The 14,429-nt window shown below is 39.3% G+C and overlaps 1 protein-coding gene across 2 annotated transcripts in view; it reads left to right on the top strand.

The window, feature by feature from the left end:
• Positions 1 to 13,960, top strand: part of LOC148662135 (protein bicaudal D homolog 2-like) — a 65,772-nt gene extending 51,812 nt beyond the window's left edge. The window contains exons 7-8 of one of the 2 annotated variants that reach the window (XM_088636939.1): positions 7,661 to 7,883; positions 11,776 to 13,960. In XM_088636939.1, coding sequence (XP_088493065.1) covers positions 7,661 to 7,883; positions 11,776 to 11,778 — 226 coding nt within the window. In that variant the 3' untranslated portion in view covers positions 11,779 to 13,960. Of the gene's footprint in view, positions 1 to 7,660 lie in introns of both variants that reach the window. The other variant, XM_088636938.1, reaches the window with a different exon arrangement.
• Positions 13,961 to 14,429: the final 469 nt, after the last annotated feature.

Genomic DNA, 14,429 nt, shown 5'->3' with positions numbered 1-14,429 from the left:
TTTAAAATGGTAAATCAATAGAACTCAAAACTAAATCATGTAAAAGTGGATGGAAGGAATTGTTAAAAATCTGATTCCTGTAGCCCTCTGAAATTGTCTATTTTATTATCACCTTTATCATCAAAAGACATAATAACCACAAAGTATTTCGATATCGGCTATTTTTTTCTAAATGTACAGAAATAAGCAAAATCCGATATAGAGCACCTACAAAAATATTGGGGCTGAAAAGCAAAAATAAGACTAGTAAGTAACATTACACAGTAGTTTAATATTTAAAATAATATTTTGACTTTGCTGTCCCAATACTTTGAAGGACTTTGGATATGGTAATCCCAACTCCATGACAGCGTTTTTCAAGTCTTGCAGTGAAGCTAATTAATGGATCTGTCTAAGCAATTCAGTGCAGCAGGGCAGGTTCTGTCTGGGGCGCAGTCTGCTTAGTTTCACTGTGTGTCTGTGACATCTGGCAGAGAGTGACGCCTACTGAGTCTGGACACAATGTGATACTACCTGGATGTCCTGAGCGAAGAGCCATACCTAGCTGGGACTGGTGTCCCACCCTCGTCGTTGACCGTGATTTTCTGGTCTTATTTGCCCACAGGTGATACTAACCAGGGGAGTGTTTTAAAAATGCAAAATCTCTTCCTTGTCTTAAATCCATACAGGATTCCTCAGTCTGCAACACTTAGTTTTAGTGCAAACATTGCATATCTTTAATTGATCAGGAGGAAGACATTCGAGAGCTGCTTTGAAAATGACACGACTTTCTTCATTACAGTGCAGAACTACTGTCTAACGTGATGGTACTATTTTCAGATCCACCATCTCGATTACATGGAGTGCTTTGTTTGCAGAATGATAGGAGGACTTTGGAGACATTTAAAAATAGATTGTGGCATACACTTATCTAATGCCAGTGTATCTGAACTTGGAGATTTTTTTCCTTATATTTTGTACTTTTGCAATTCTAATTAAAGCCTGAAGCTCTTTATTCATGTAGTCCGACAGCTGGCAGTACAAGGTGTCTCTAAATTAGGATGGCTGTAATTACTGGATTATAAAATAAAATATTTGATGGCATGAAAGCACAGTATTACACCACCCAAGCTATATTTTATTACACGCCAACATGTAAAGGCAAGGCTGCTCCCATGAACAGGCCATGCCCTGTAATTATTCGCTGCATTCTGCAAATCCAATTCAAACATTTATTTTTGGTGAATGTGCAGTATGAATTAGTAGCAAAAAAGGCAACAATTTCTCCTGGCATACTGTACTTACAGGCTGTTATAAGCTGTATTTATATCCTGTATTTTGTATTTATTTTAAATCTTTATATTTTGTTGTAACGAACATTCCTTCCTCCAAAGATGAAACGTGTATGCTGAATCCTTAAATGCGTGTCCACAGGATTCTGACAGGACTCTGTGACCTTTCAGACTGCTTTTAGCAAGGGAAACCTAGGGATTTCTTCTTTTCAGCATCTTATAATTTCTCAAGCAGGAAATGGAGAAAAACACCAGGCACACCCATTAATCTTTTTTTTCCCGGGAGTGGAATATTCCTTAGTTTACATTTTTCTCAAAGCTCTGATACCCCAGGGTATATTCTTGCTATTTTAGGGACATTTCCCAGGAATGTAATGTAGTTAAGAGTAGACAGAACATAAATTAAGCACATGTCTCTTTGTTTGAGATGAGGGGCTAATCAAGAATGAAAGTATCAGAATTTCAATGCCATGTTTAATATAACAAGTGTGCAGAAGTTTAATGATAAAATGAAGTAACTACTGAGTTATTGCTCATGTATAATGAAAGCAATATATTTTACAGCCAGGGGTATTGTTATTTTCTGTATACTGTATTTGTGTACATAAATAATGGCAAACTCATTCTTTTCTTTGAACAATGCTTGAATTATTATGATATCATTGTCTCAATGTAGCAGTGGGACAGCAGTCACCCCCTATTTAAAAAACTTACTTTTTCCTGTTCTCCGTCCTGGGTCTGAAACAGTCAGTTTAAGGACTTTTCACATTCTCGCATACATGAGGCAAAAGAAGTGAGACTTTGCTCTATTAATTACTAAACCATCTGATTGTGTGGTCTCAATGGAGGCTTTCTTTGCCTTGTTCAAATTCACTTTGAATTAGCACATTTCATCCACTCTCCTAAGGGGATGTGCTTTGTGTGTGGGCTTTGCTGCTCCCAATGGATAGGCGCAGATTCATACGCACCTACAAAGATAACCAAGATATGAGGGAGTAACAAATAGCGACATGTTTTTGAATATCGGCAGAATCCGGTATAAGCTTTAAAAATTGCCAGCACCAATGAAGCAAATTTCCTGACCTTTAATATAGCCACAAATAGCATGCTGAGAAAATGGTTCATGTACAATTCCAAGAACATATAAACGTTGTAGTGAAAGTGTAATTGTCCTTAATACCATGCTGCAGAGTTCTGGGACTTGTCGATACTTGTACATGCAGCTCAGGACATAACTGACATAGTATATATCTTTCTCTACAAGGCAAAGGACTGGGAAGGACTGCAGAGGCTGATTTAGCTGGGATTCAAGTGCATGTGTCTGTAGGAGAAGGTTTTCATGGTTCCAAATAATACTGTCTCAAAATGGCCACATGCCTTTTTAATAAGGGTAGTCATATAAACGTAGATTTTTAAATGCAAATATTTTTTATGTGGCTGTTCGTCTCTCCTGGCTATAATTATATCCCAGTACAAACAGAAGCCATTTTTTCCTCATTTGTCCTCATACTTCCAGTTTAGTGTATTAATCCTGTGCCTCATTAATTCCTAGACATTGAAATTAGGTTATTAAATTTGCACAAGACATGAGACAGACCAGAGGCCATCTTAATTAGCCATTTAATTAATACACTGGCCTATATATGTTGTTGATTAAAGAAAAACACGAACTGATTTTATTCAGATTTTATTCCTGCTTTGTTTGGCTGAATTGGGCTATATGTATGACACATTGTCTTGTCCTAATGACCGTTTCTTTGTCAACTCAAGTAAATTCTTCACTCACTTTTGCTGCAGCTGTATCTTAATGAAGAAAAGCTGTAGGTTAATAATGTAATAAAGAGTGTAGTTTACGTGTTCTGTGTGTGTTTACTATGTTGGAAGGAGAAAATGTCGTTTTGGTGTATTGAAATAAAATGCGATGCATGTGTATTGCTATCCACTGTTTCAGGTAGTACTACTGATCGCTGTATTTTCTGAAAGAAAAGAAAGTTAATGGCAAATAGATTAAGGTCTTACGGTTTCACATCCAGTAGCTATTTGTTTGCTTTGGCAGCTTTCTTATTAAAAAAAAAACTTATAATTAGAGGGTTAGCTGAAGCAGAAAATGAGTTAGCCAAACTCTTTTGAAGTTGCCTGTCAGAAGGATACCATCGATTCTAGCACTTCGCAGTGTCTTAGCATCAGGGGCTGAGTGGCCAAAACCATCTTATGAAGGCAAGTGCAGATGGTTTTGTTGCGACATACGGGGCTTGTAATTGTTCTCCTGGATTCCTGTGTAGCAATTCAGTGACTGTGGTGTTTGGGGGCCCTCTGGCTTGGCGTTCACTTGTACGTCTCGTGCTCCTCTCTGGGCTGGAGTAGCTCCCTAGCTAGATCATGTAGATTTCATCAGGACTGTAGCTTATCTCAATTGAATGTATTTATGTTGCTTTAATTACCTAGGAGGGCAAAATTGTAATGCACACCAGGAGTCCCTAGAAAATAACCTTTTATTAAGCATGTGGAATTATAGAATTGTAAAGGAAACCCTGGTCGTCCTGCAATAAGAACAGGATCTTTTGCTTTAACACTGGTCTACTTAATTTGTGTATTTGTAATGTGTTTGCGTATTTTTTGATGGTCATTACTAATTTTAAGCAATACGTTGGAGGTAAAAATATTTGTTGTATTTATCAGTGTATTACCCAAGTTCATGGAGAAGTTTAAGAGAAATATGCCATCTGATGTATGCACTGTATGATTTTTAAGAATCAAGTGATACTCCACCTTCACTGAGATGATATGTCATGTATTTTCTCACACTTTGAATATTATTCTGACGTTGCGTGAGGGGTGAAAGACGTCTACAACATGCTCAATACAGCAATTGTTTCCTTGAAATGGTCGTGCCTCCTGAACAAAAGGCCTCAGCCTCCACTTTCCTTGTGTCTCAGTAGCCCCAGTTTGTCATGGGAAAAGGAGTCTCATTGAAATCTCTAGGCCATTGAAAAGAGCAAGTTTTTTTTTTCCCGGGAAAATCTCCGACCTTTTCCTTGACATCCACCCATCTTGAAACAAGTCTTGATTCAGGGAGTACATCACACAAAGGTATCTGTGAAATGGGGTGTTACTAATCCCCTTTGTGTATTAATTTCTCTTTGTGTTCTTCCTCATCTGCCCTGTTTGTTGAATTTACTTATGCAAAGGAGCTCTCCAGGCACGTATCCCCATGTCTATAGAGCTTCTGTTCTGTTTTGGAGTTTGAAAAGGAGAGGTTTCATGAAAAATGTCATGTCCTCACAGCAGGCGTTACTCCTCTGGACCTCCACCAGTCAGCGATGTGAGGTTGTGATTGCCAGCAAGGTCTCAGGATTACAGAAGCTTCTAGAGGGTGACCACCACACAAGTTGTCAATAGAGCGGGTCTAGCTGTCCCTAAGCAGGAATTGGATTTTATTTTATTCATCTTTCAATTCAGATTTAAAATCGACAATTCCACAAGTTGAGTTTTTAAAGCCCTAGTGGGATATTCCCTCAAATCCTCCTTCCCTTAAAGGAGAAGGCAGTTTGTGGGTTAACCAAAATGACTAACATCAAAATGTGTATCTGTTTCCCAAAGATAAAAAAGTGGAACAAGTTGCTCTTCGGGGAAAATGATGGCATTTAAATCAACGTAAATAACACTGAAATGACTTCCACTTAATCATGTTATGATGAAAGCAAATCTTAAATCGTTTGTCTTTGATGACTGAAGTTGATTTAATAAAAAAGAAGACCGCAGGATGCTTACCACATCTCAGATTCCCTGATGAAATTCCTCTTAATTTTGGTCTAGTGTCCAAACTATAACTGTAAAGGATTAAGATGAATTTGGCTTCTGATGATTAGCTGCAGCTTTTTCTACAGCAAGACTAGAAGGGTGAGCATGTGAAAAAAGTATTCATATAACCATTAAATGCATAGAATACTAAATTCATGAATTGTTCAAAAAGGGGTATATCGGATAATTATTCAGGATTATAGTCATTCTCCTACAGAATTTGGGTATAATCTACATGTTTATGGTTTTAGAAATTACAAGGCTATGATAATGATTTCTTCCTCTTCCTTGGGCAGCAGAGATCATGTGGATTGCATCAGCATAGTAGGTTTATATAGAAGTTTCTAAGCACTCGCTAATCAGAAATGCAGCTGTGCAAAGAGAGCTAAAGCAACCGAAGTCCATGACTGAAGCCTTGTTTTTTAAAGAATGTGGCACTCATGTGGCAAACACAATTGCAGCTTTCCCACAGAGCAGAGCATAAGAGAACCTGGACACGACTCCCCTCTAATTGCCTTTCCCAGATCTGTGGTGAATTGCGCTGAATCACAGTGCAGTTAACTGAGATCATCAAGCTCCTTAAATCTGAATCCTAAGCCCGACTTGAGTGTTGGCTTTTATGGAAGGTAAAAAGACAGTGTATTAACCCCCCCACTGTGTGACCTTGATGCCACCCAGGATGATAGTTGTTATCTGCCCCTCAGCAGAAAGGAAATATTAATTTTTCTCAGTCGCTGGCATGCCTCTTGAGGAGAACTACGCACCTCAGACAAAACAAAATACCCACCAAAACTGCCAACGGAACTGCGGTTTGCAGAGCCCGCGAAGCCACACCTGCTGTCTTGCTCCGCAGGGGAAGGGGTGCATGAGTTCTTTGTTCCCCACAGACTGCAGTGACAGCTGGAGCCACACCACACCTTCTTGCAAAGCCAGGTTCGGTTACACATTAAGATGTGTATCTTAGCGGAACCCTCTAACGGTGTGAATGTGACTGTATTTTAGATAAAGCTCACTGAAGCCCAGGAGCAAACCTCTTGAAACACTGTGCTCTTGGTTCTTTGGAATATTGTTGCTGGGATTATGTTCTTCCGGTCCCTTCTCCTAGATTCATAATTTCAATTTTTTTTTTTTAAATGCCTGTAGCCTAGTTGTGTACGTTTTGAATTATTTCAGGTTGGCCCATGTTTTATCTTGGAATTAATTTTGCTCTGGAATCGTTCATGCTTGTACTTGCTGCATCCCCCATTCTGTTGACAGAAAAGGATTCCTTGATTTTCATTTCTACATTTGAAATAAAAACAAGCTTTCATGAAGAATTGGCATTTACTGTAGGTTTAAGGACAGGTTTAAGCGTGCTTTCATCCTATGTAGGTATACTGTAAAATACATGATATTGATTCCTTTGCTGTATAAAAATTGAATATCTTATTATTAAAGTGTCCTTTAACATCTCTGGTTACCAGCATAGTAACAACTGTTGAATTCATTAGTATTACAATAAGTAAAGCTGAGTCATCAATCCAGCTGGCTATTCAAGTGGTCCTGCTGTATGTTGTTAGCATTTTGAATCCCAGGACTTGATATTTGTGTTCAAAGTATGACTTTGAGTTCCTTAAATTTAATAATAACCTCTTTGTGCTTTTGCTTCAAATAAGCCTTGTCATCTATGCAGTTGTTTGAATTCATATAACAAATGTGCCGTTCAGTAGGCGCAGAGAGCATGTGTGCGTCTGTGAAGGGGGGATTTATGCTGGAGACGTATGATGTAATAACCGAAGAATTTTGTTCATAAAATGCAAGGCGACTTTCAAGCGCACCCTCTTCCAAGATTCAAGTGCACCCTCTAGTGGTACTTTGATCCTTTTTTTTTTAATCTTGAATGACTGGATAAGCCTGGTCACAACTGAGGGCTTCTTCTGAGTTTTAACATGTGTGCCTCGTGCTGAAATATTGCCTTATCTGTGCTTATATATTTGTTCCAAAGGCATAATCCATCCATCCACTTTATCCAATACATGGTTGTGGGGGCGCCGGAGCCTATCCCAGCAAGCAACGGGCACAAGGCAGGGTACACCCTGGACGGGACGCCAGTCCATCGCAGGGCACACACGGACACAAACATACACTCACACCAGGGCCAATTTTCCCTGAAGCCCATTAACCTGTCCTGCCTGTCGGACCGTGGGATGAAACCGGGGCACCTGGAGGAAATACTGACTCCACGCAGACAGCATCTCAGGTCCAGAATTGAACCCAGGGCCCCAGACCTCCGAGGCAGCAATGTTGACCACCAATACTGACATGTATTACAGGATTCCCTACAATGCTGCATCTCTTGAGCATCCTTTCCTGTTACAGCGTCTTCTCCTGTCACCTGGTCTAGAGCGAGATGACTGCAGGAGAACCTCAAATAATAAGGAGATACGCTAAAATATTGTTTCGTTCAATACTTTGTGTGATGTGACCTCCTCCTTTCACCCCTGCTGGCTGTGTAATGTGGCGGGATAAGCCTAACCTGTGCGGGGGCGCTTTCTCTCTCCCTCTCTCCCTCTCTCCCTCTCTCTCCACCCCCCCACCTCCCGGGGCAGGTGCGACGAGTACGTGACCCAGCTGGACGAGATGCAGAGGCAGCTGGCGGCGGCGGAGGACGAGAAGAAGACGCTGAACTCGCTGCTGCGCATGGCCATCCAGCAGAAGCTGGCCCTCACGCAGCGGCTGGAGGACCTGGAGTTCGACCACGAGCAGTCCCGGCGGGGGGGCCGCGGGAAGGCCGCCGCCGCCCGCGGCAAGGCGGCCCCGGCCGACCCCCACGTAAGTCACGCGCACTCCTGCGCCGTGCGGCCCGACAGCTCCGTCCTCGGTAACGCCGTCTTTTGCAGCGAGAAGTACAAAATCTACTGCGACTAGAGGGCGCGGCCTCCGGGGCGCCCCCCCCCCTCCCCCCCAGCCTGTCCGGGTGCCACCGCTGGCCGTCGCACCCAGGCGCAAAAGCCCCGTTTGCTTAGCGGTCAAACTGCACCCCTGTGTTGGGTTTGCAGTTTAAGCCGCGCTGTGTGCGCTGATGGTGTTAAGTGTACGGGAATGCAGTGACCTTGTTAGTAGCGATGTACGGCATGATGACGACGATAGCTCCTTCCAAGTAAATCGTTTTGCGTTGGCTTTCGATGTTGAGGGGTTTATGATAACGTTTGTGAAGGTAGTAGCTTTACGCGTAATGTAACCTGCATTTCTGTGGCTGGTAGTTTGGGGCTGTTAACGCTGGTGTTAGTAACCTTTCTGCTGAGATGTCCTTCCCCGAACCCCCCCCTCCAAGCCTGTGGCGAACACTGCTGGTCACAGTCTGTGCTACACAAATGTGATCTCTTCTCCTGGGCTGTAACAAAGCGGAAATATACACACTCTACGCACATGGAATCGGTCTCCATTGACTTACTATTGGGGAAAGTCTGATTTTCAGAACCCTGGACCTGTCAGATTCCTTTATCACTTTTAGATGGGAAGCACAGTGCCGTCTGTCTCAAGTTCAGGTTGATTTAATAATAGAAGACACCTTGTAATGCTTACGAGAACTTACATTTCTCGGATGAAATTGCTCTTCATCTTAGCTTGGCTTCCGAACTATAACTGAAGAACTAAGAATAATTTGACTTCCCGTGAAAAAGTATGTTTGTTTCTCTTAGTTGTTTCTACTGCAGCAGTAGAATGGTAGGCATCTAATATTATATGAACTGTTAATAGGAATAATCTTAACACGAGTCCTAAATTCATGAATTGTCTGAAAGGAGCATATAAAACTAAGATGTTTTGGTATATCTACATATTAATAGTTGAAGGCTATGATGTTAAGATAGTGTGAGATTTAGTGTCCTCCCCAAACTGATCAAAGCTGAAAAATATTTTATCCTGAATTTGAAGGAGCACAGTAAGTTTTCGGATTGTTACAGCCCATCTTTCTCCAGACTCAGCAGGCCTGGAGGGCTCTAGTTATTGGTGTTCGCTAACAATATTGCACATGTTTACATTAGAGAAATATGCAAATTAATCCTGTCTTGTTGGAGAAAGCTTAAAGGCTAGTGACCGATTTTTTTAAAAACTGAAAGCTCTTAAAAGCTGGAAGAGAACTGATTTAAAAAAAATGTGTAGTGTTCTGTGACAACATGTTAATGAGATCAATTGGTTGAAAATTCCAAAGACCTTTCCAGTTTGACAGCTTATTAATCATGATGAATGGTAAAATGAGAAATCTAATTCTGGACAGTATGTCTCTATCTGTACCTCTACTGTACTGATACACTACAGCATTTTTGAGAGTCGCAATGCAATGCTTTTCAGTATTAATGTCACTAGTGCTGCTTGGCTAAAATATTAACATTTCTGTACAAGGTATAGTTCTTGTGTTATACACACAAAAGCTGATATCACAGGGCTCTACATTATAAAGACAGAAGCTTTCAAGGCTAGTTTTACAAAAAGCATTTTGTAAGCTTCTGCACAAAAGGTAGGGCTTTGCCCCTGACTCGGTCTGTGATGTGGCATTTTTTGGGACAGCCAGTCAGGAAAAATCGAACAAAAATCAAGCTTAATCAAAATTAAGTGCACTTCCAATTTGGTGCCTAAATATTCTGAAATAATCATATAAACGTAATTGATATGAAATCCACAAACTGTGAGCAAATAAGATGTAGATTTGATAGCAATTTTTTATGGAAATCTGTATTCTGCAAGAGCACAAAAGGGCACATTAGTATGATTTTTACTTTCAAAAAATGCTGACTCATGGAAGTGCCTGTAAAACCAATCATGTTGCATCTTTGTAAAGCCCTGTATCCTTTTTCTGTGTGATAAGGATAAGTCTCTCATCCTCTTTCCTTTCTCTCCCTTTTGCTTCCAAAACAAGCTGCGTGAGCATTTTTTCCTTTTGTCTAATGACAGCTTCGAAGCTCTTTAAGCCATTTCTAATGCTGTCTGTTGCTTCATTTGACTACCATTTCTTTTAGATTGTCAGCAGCTTGCTTCCTTTACAACGCCTCCCTTCCTATAAGTAGAATGGAAATACCCTGTTATTACCATCAGGTAATACTCTAGAAGTGTGTGTGAGCTCTCTCCCAGTTGAGTTCGCTGAGTAGCTGGATTTCACTTTTGGCCCTTGCGAAATCCACTCAAGCCCAGCCGTACAAGTGAAACATTCTTTAAAAGATTTTCCAAAGTATTATGATGACGAATTTGCCTCTAAATTTCATTCTTCTTCACTGCAGCGTCATCGGTGTGTAAAGGCGGAAACTGTTCTGACTTTTGTTAGTGATAAAAGTTTTAATCTGCAAGCTAGTTAAAAAGGACACAGGCATATTTGTTTGTTAATTCACATGGTCTTTATAAACTGGATGGTTAGCTTTATATTACTAAAAAGCAGGGTTTAAGGGTAAAATCAAAATGTTTTTTTTTAATGTACATAATGTATTGTTTTGCAATCATGGTCAGGTTTAATTCTTCCAGCTTCTTCTGAAAAAAAAGGAGGTAGCTGAAATGTGTAGTCACAAAGAGACTGGAAGAAAAAACAGCTTCAGTATTCCTACTGCTTTCCTTGTATGCTGCATTACTCTCAATGGCCTTTACCCTCTTGTTATTGCATTGTGAGGAAATGACAAATGCCTGTCGCTACGCCTCACAGAAGAAGAAGGAACCAGGCGTTTGAAATTCTGTGGTTCTAATCACTTTTGCTCCATCTAGAAGCAGCTTTGTAATTTGCTTCCACTGTGTCAGGAAGCTGTAAATAAAAAGGATACTATTGGCTTCCCTGAAGTGATGCTTTTACAGAATAAACTGTCGCTCATAATAAAAGGCAAAAAATAATATTTGGGAATTCTTGAGCAAATGCTTACATGGTGGTGTTCAAATGATTTGAGAAACGTACAGCTTTGTTTTTTTAAATGTCTAGTGTTACCTGCGTATGCCATGCAGTAGGCACCGATTCAAACTAGAGAGAGTGAAGGAGTCTGAACAACCTCATTACCAGTTGGTTCAGATTCTGGTTATAAGTGGGGCTTGAGATCCCTTTTTAAAATGGGCTTGTCATTTTCAGTGGAATACGTAGATTCGTACAAATTTTCAGCTCGTGATACCGAGAGGGAGAAATATGATTTTAAAAATCTTTGTCTAGTTTGAGCTCGATGTCTATGAGCAGGACACAGCATGCAGACTTATGAAAACCACTGCCTACCTCTGCTTGCAGGTTCCTTATTTTGGCTTATTTTCTTATTTTCACTTTTGTTTCCTCATTATAATTGCAGCCTGCATGCAAATATTGACCTGCATGGCGTTGGAGTGACTGTCCACTCTAATGTTCTCAAGCTCTGATGCGCTATTCTCTTATGCATGTACAGCATACTGTAGGTGTCAGGTACTTGTGAGCTATTTGCTTCCTGCAACAAGCTATCCACTGACTGGTAATCTTCATTCGTAACAAAATCTTTAAGGCTTTTGCACTTTTTTTTTAAAAAAAAAAGGCCTTTAAAATGATGGCTGCTCTGGGCTGTGTAAAACTAACAGGTTTTGCCCTTCTTATTTTTGACTAACCTGGCTTTGGAACCCCGGTGTGTGTGTGTGGTTTTTTTTTTGTAAGCAGTTTTCAATTTTTTTATCTCAATTTGACGTTTATTTGACTAATTTTGATGTTTTGTTGTTTTTTTTTTCTTAATTTTTCCAGTGATTGAGTAGATCCTGGACACGGAGTTGCCAACAAAGGGGGCAGCTGTACTGCTGACTTTTGTGTCTTAGACCGACCCATAACTAGTCTGTTGTCACGTCCGCTAGCGCTAAAGGAAACCACTTGGAACTTAATTTTTAAACTATAATCGGAGACTTTCCTGCAATAGTACATGTTCACTATGGCATGGAATTATGGACAAGGCGTGGTTTTACCAAACAGTTGCTGCTGCAGGAAGATGAGGCTCACAAGTATTGCAGAAAAATAGACCTTCCTTCAAAAACCATGACGTAGATTGGCTGCAAAATCAGAGCGAAGGGGTTGTTTCTCAGCAAGACGTATTGCAATTATTCAGTGTTTTTGTTCAAACATTGTTTATACCTGTGCACTTTTAATATACTGGTATTTCACTTTGGATTTTTTGTTGTACGAGGTCTTTAGGAAAGGTATGTAGTGCTATGGTTTGTGAGTATTTTTATATTAATATTACTAGATTTTTTTTTTCCATTGGTTTATTTTGAGTTGCCCTCTTTATATGCATGTTTAGGAGTAATTTTCTCTCACTTCAGTCGTATCACAAACCAGAGCTCTATCTTGACCTATGGTGAATTAATTGACTCGTACTTAGTAATTAATAAGCTTTGTTGTTTTTGTGTTTATTGTTGTTATTATTTACTGATGTTATACTGCCATGTTCTAAACAAAATCCAGGGTGAGCAAATTCTGGGGTTTTTCATATTATTATTCTTAGGAATAGTTCAAAGTAACAAGGAGAAACTTGATGTTCTGGTTCAAACCGTAACAGGAGCTTGAAAACCATGAATAATAAAGTGATTAGTATTACCTTCTCCATTCCAGAATTTCTGGATTAAGATTCAGGCGGGATCACAGATGAACAGAATTTTTTACAAGTATTCCAAATGAATTCCAAATTGGAATTGTTTCATTCTCTCTTTGTTTATTGTACCATATCTGGGTACATTTTAGGTGTGCTTAAAAAATAAAAGAAGGAAATCCTAGAAGACCTTGTGATTCGGGTGTGATATTTCAGCGCCTTGTTTTTTTTTTTTTTCATTCTTACCAGTAGTGCCTTTCATAATTTTAAGGGAGAATCCTAGTTTTATTTTTAAATGAATAGTAACAAATCATAGATACAAAAGACAGAAATTAAGGAGCAATAAGAGCAAAGCGTGTTCCCCATCTTGCATGGGTATACACATAGTCTTTAAATTAGGGTCATAGAAATTGTATTGAATTCTGTTGGTCAGTGATCCCATTAACATGCAGAATTGCAAATTCAGGGGTATCGTGAAATGTTTTTTATTGAACTTTGGGAACCAAATGTAATCACTTTGGCCTCCTATCGAACAAAAAAAAATATTTAGTCACATTTGAGGGTGCAGGATAGAGTACTCTTTCAAATATTAACGTATCTATAGCTTTGTATGGTGAAGGTCACGTGCTATTATTGGTGTTGTTGGCAAATGTGGAAGATGAAAGCATTTGTTTTTTTTTTCCTTTTTTTAAAAAAAGTTATTGGTTTTTACATCCTATATAACTGTTGTGATTTCAGTAAACAGAAAACAATGTTTGCATCAACAAGCATATTGTGGCTTTTGTATTGGCTCAGTTTGTTGAGGCACTAAAAATATCAAGTCATGGATATGGTCTGAAAGGTTATTTTTAAATTAAGTGCAATTTTAATGCTGTTTTAAGCAGGGAAAAGTTTTCTGTTTGCTGGAAACAATAGCATTGAGATAACTAGCTGTGCAGACTTTATATTGACATAATCTGTTACAGTATTGATCCATATGGGAATTTGATACATTTATATAATAATTACTTCATCTGTATGTTGGTATTTATTTGAAATGATGTCATGCAGTACTGTATTACTTTAATGTGTTACCATTAGTGGCAAATTGATCTCAAGTTAATGTCATGTGCATGTTCTCCAGCCATGCAACCTTTACACAGATCTGAAAACAAAGACGCAATTGTAGCGATGAGGAGAAAATGATTCCAATGATGTAAAACTGTGTTTAAAAAATGAAAAAGTAACATTAGGTATTATTGTATTACTTCCAGACTAATCCAAAGTAATGTTATTTTATGTCCTCTAGTGAGACTGTGTCTGTGTAAAGGTAGTCATACTGGCTAAATCAATAAATGTGGCTATAAAGTCCTTGTGTCTCTTTGTTTTTTCTTAGATCTAGAAGTAAAACAGACTGTCCACACGGAACGGTATGAACAATTTTAGTTTGCTGTTACAGAATTCTTGAGGTGTTGATGGTTCACTCCAAGAATAATAATGCCTAATGTACAACAAGGAAAGATTAAGCAATTGACTTCTCATTTTCAAAGAAGCCTCATCTACATTAGTTGTTTGTTTTGTTTTTTCTTCATGAAACAAAAGCAGTTAATATGACCCCTTAAATGTTTCCTTGTTCTCAGACTTTTCTTGACTTCCATATTTATCAGCACTTTCCATATTACCAGACAAATGGAAGAGAAAGGAATTGTGAGCTCAACAGCCCTCGTAAAACTGCAGGTGTCTGAAAATCAGAATCTAGGCACCCTGTCTCAAAAACACCCACAGTCGCTTCATTTGATTCTTCAATGATGTTTGTTTTTTCAGCAGCTTGTGCAGGAAG

This window comes from Lepisosteus platostomus, chromosome 6 (genome assembly GCF_059453375.1).
Source record: "Lepisosteus platostomus isolate fLepPlt1 chromosome 6, fLepPlt1.hap1, whole genome shotgun sequence".
Taxonomy (NCBI): domain Eukaryota; kingdom Metazoa; phylum Chordata; class Actinopteri; order Semionotiformes; family Lepisosteidae; genus Lepisosteus; species Lepisosteus platostomus.
The sequence above is the reverse complement of the archived record's forward strand: the minus strand, read 5'-3'. Positions and strand labels throughout refer to the sequence as shown.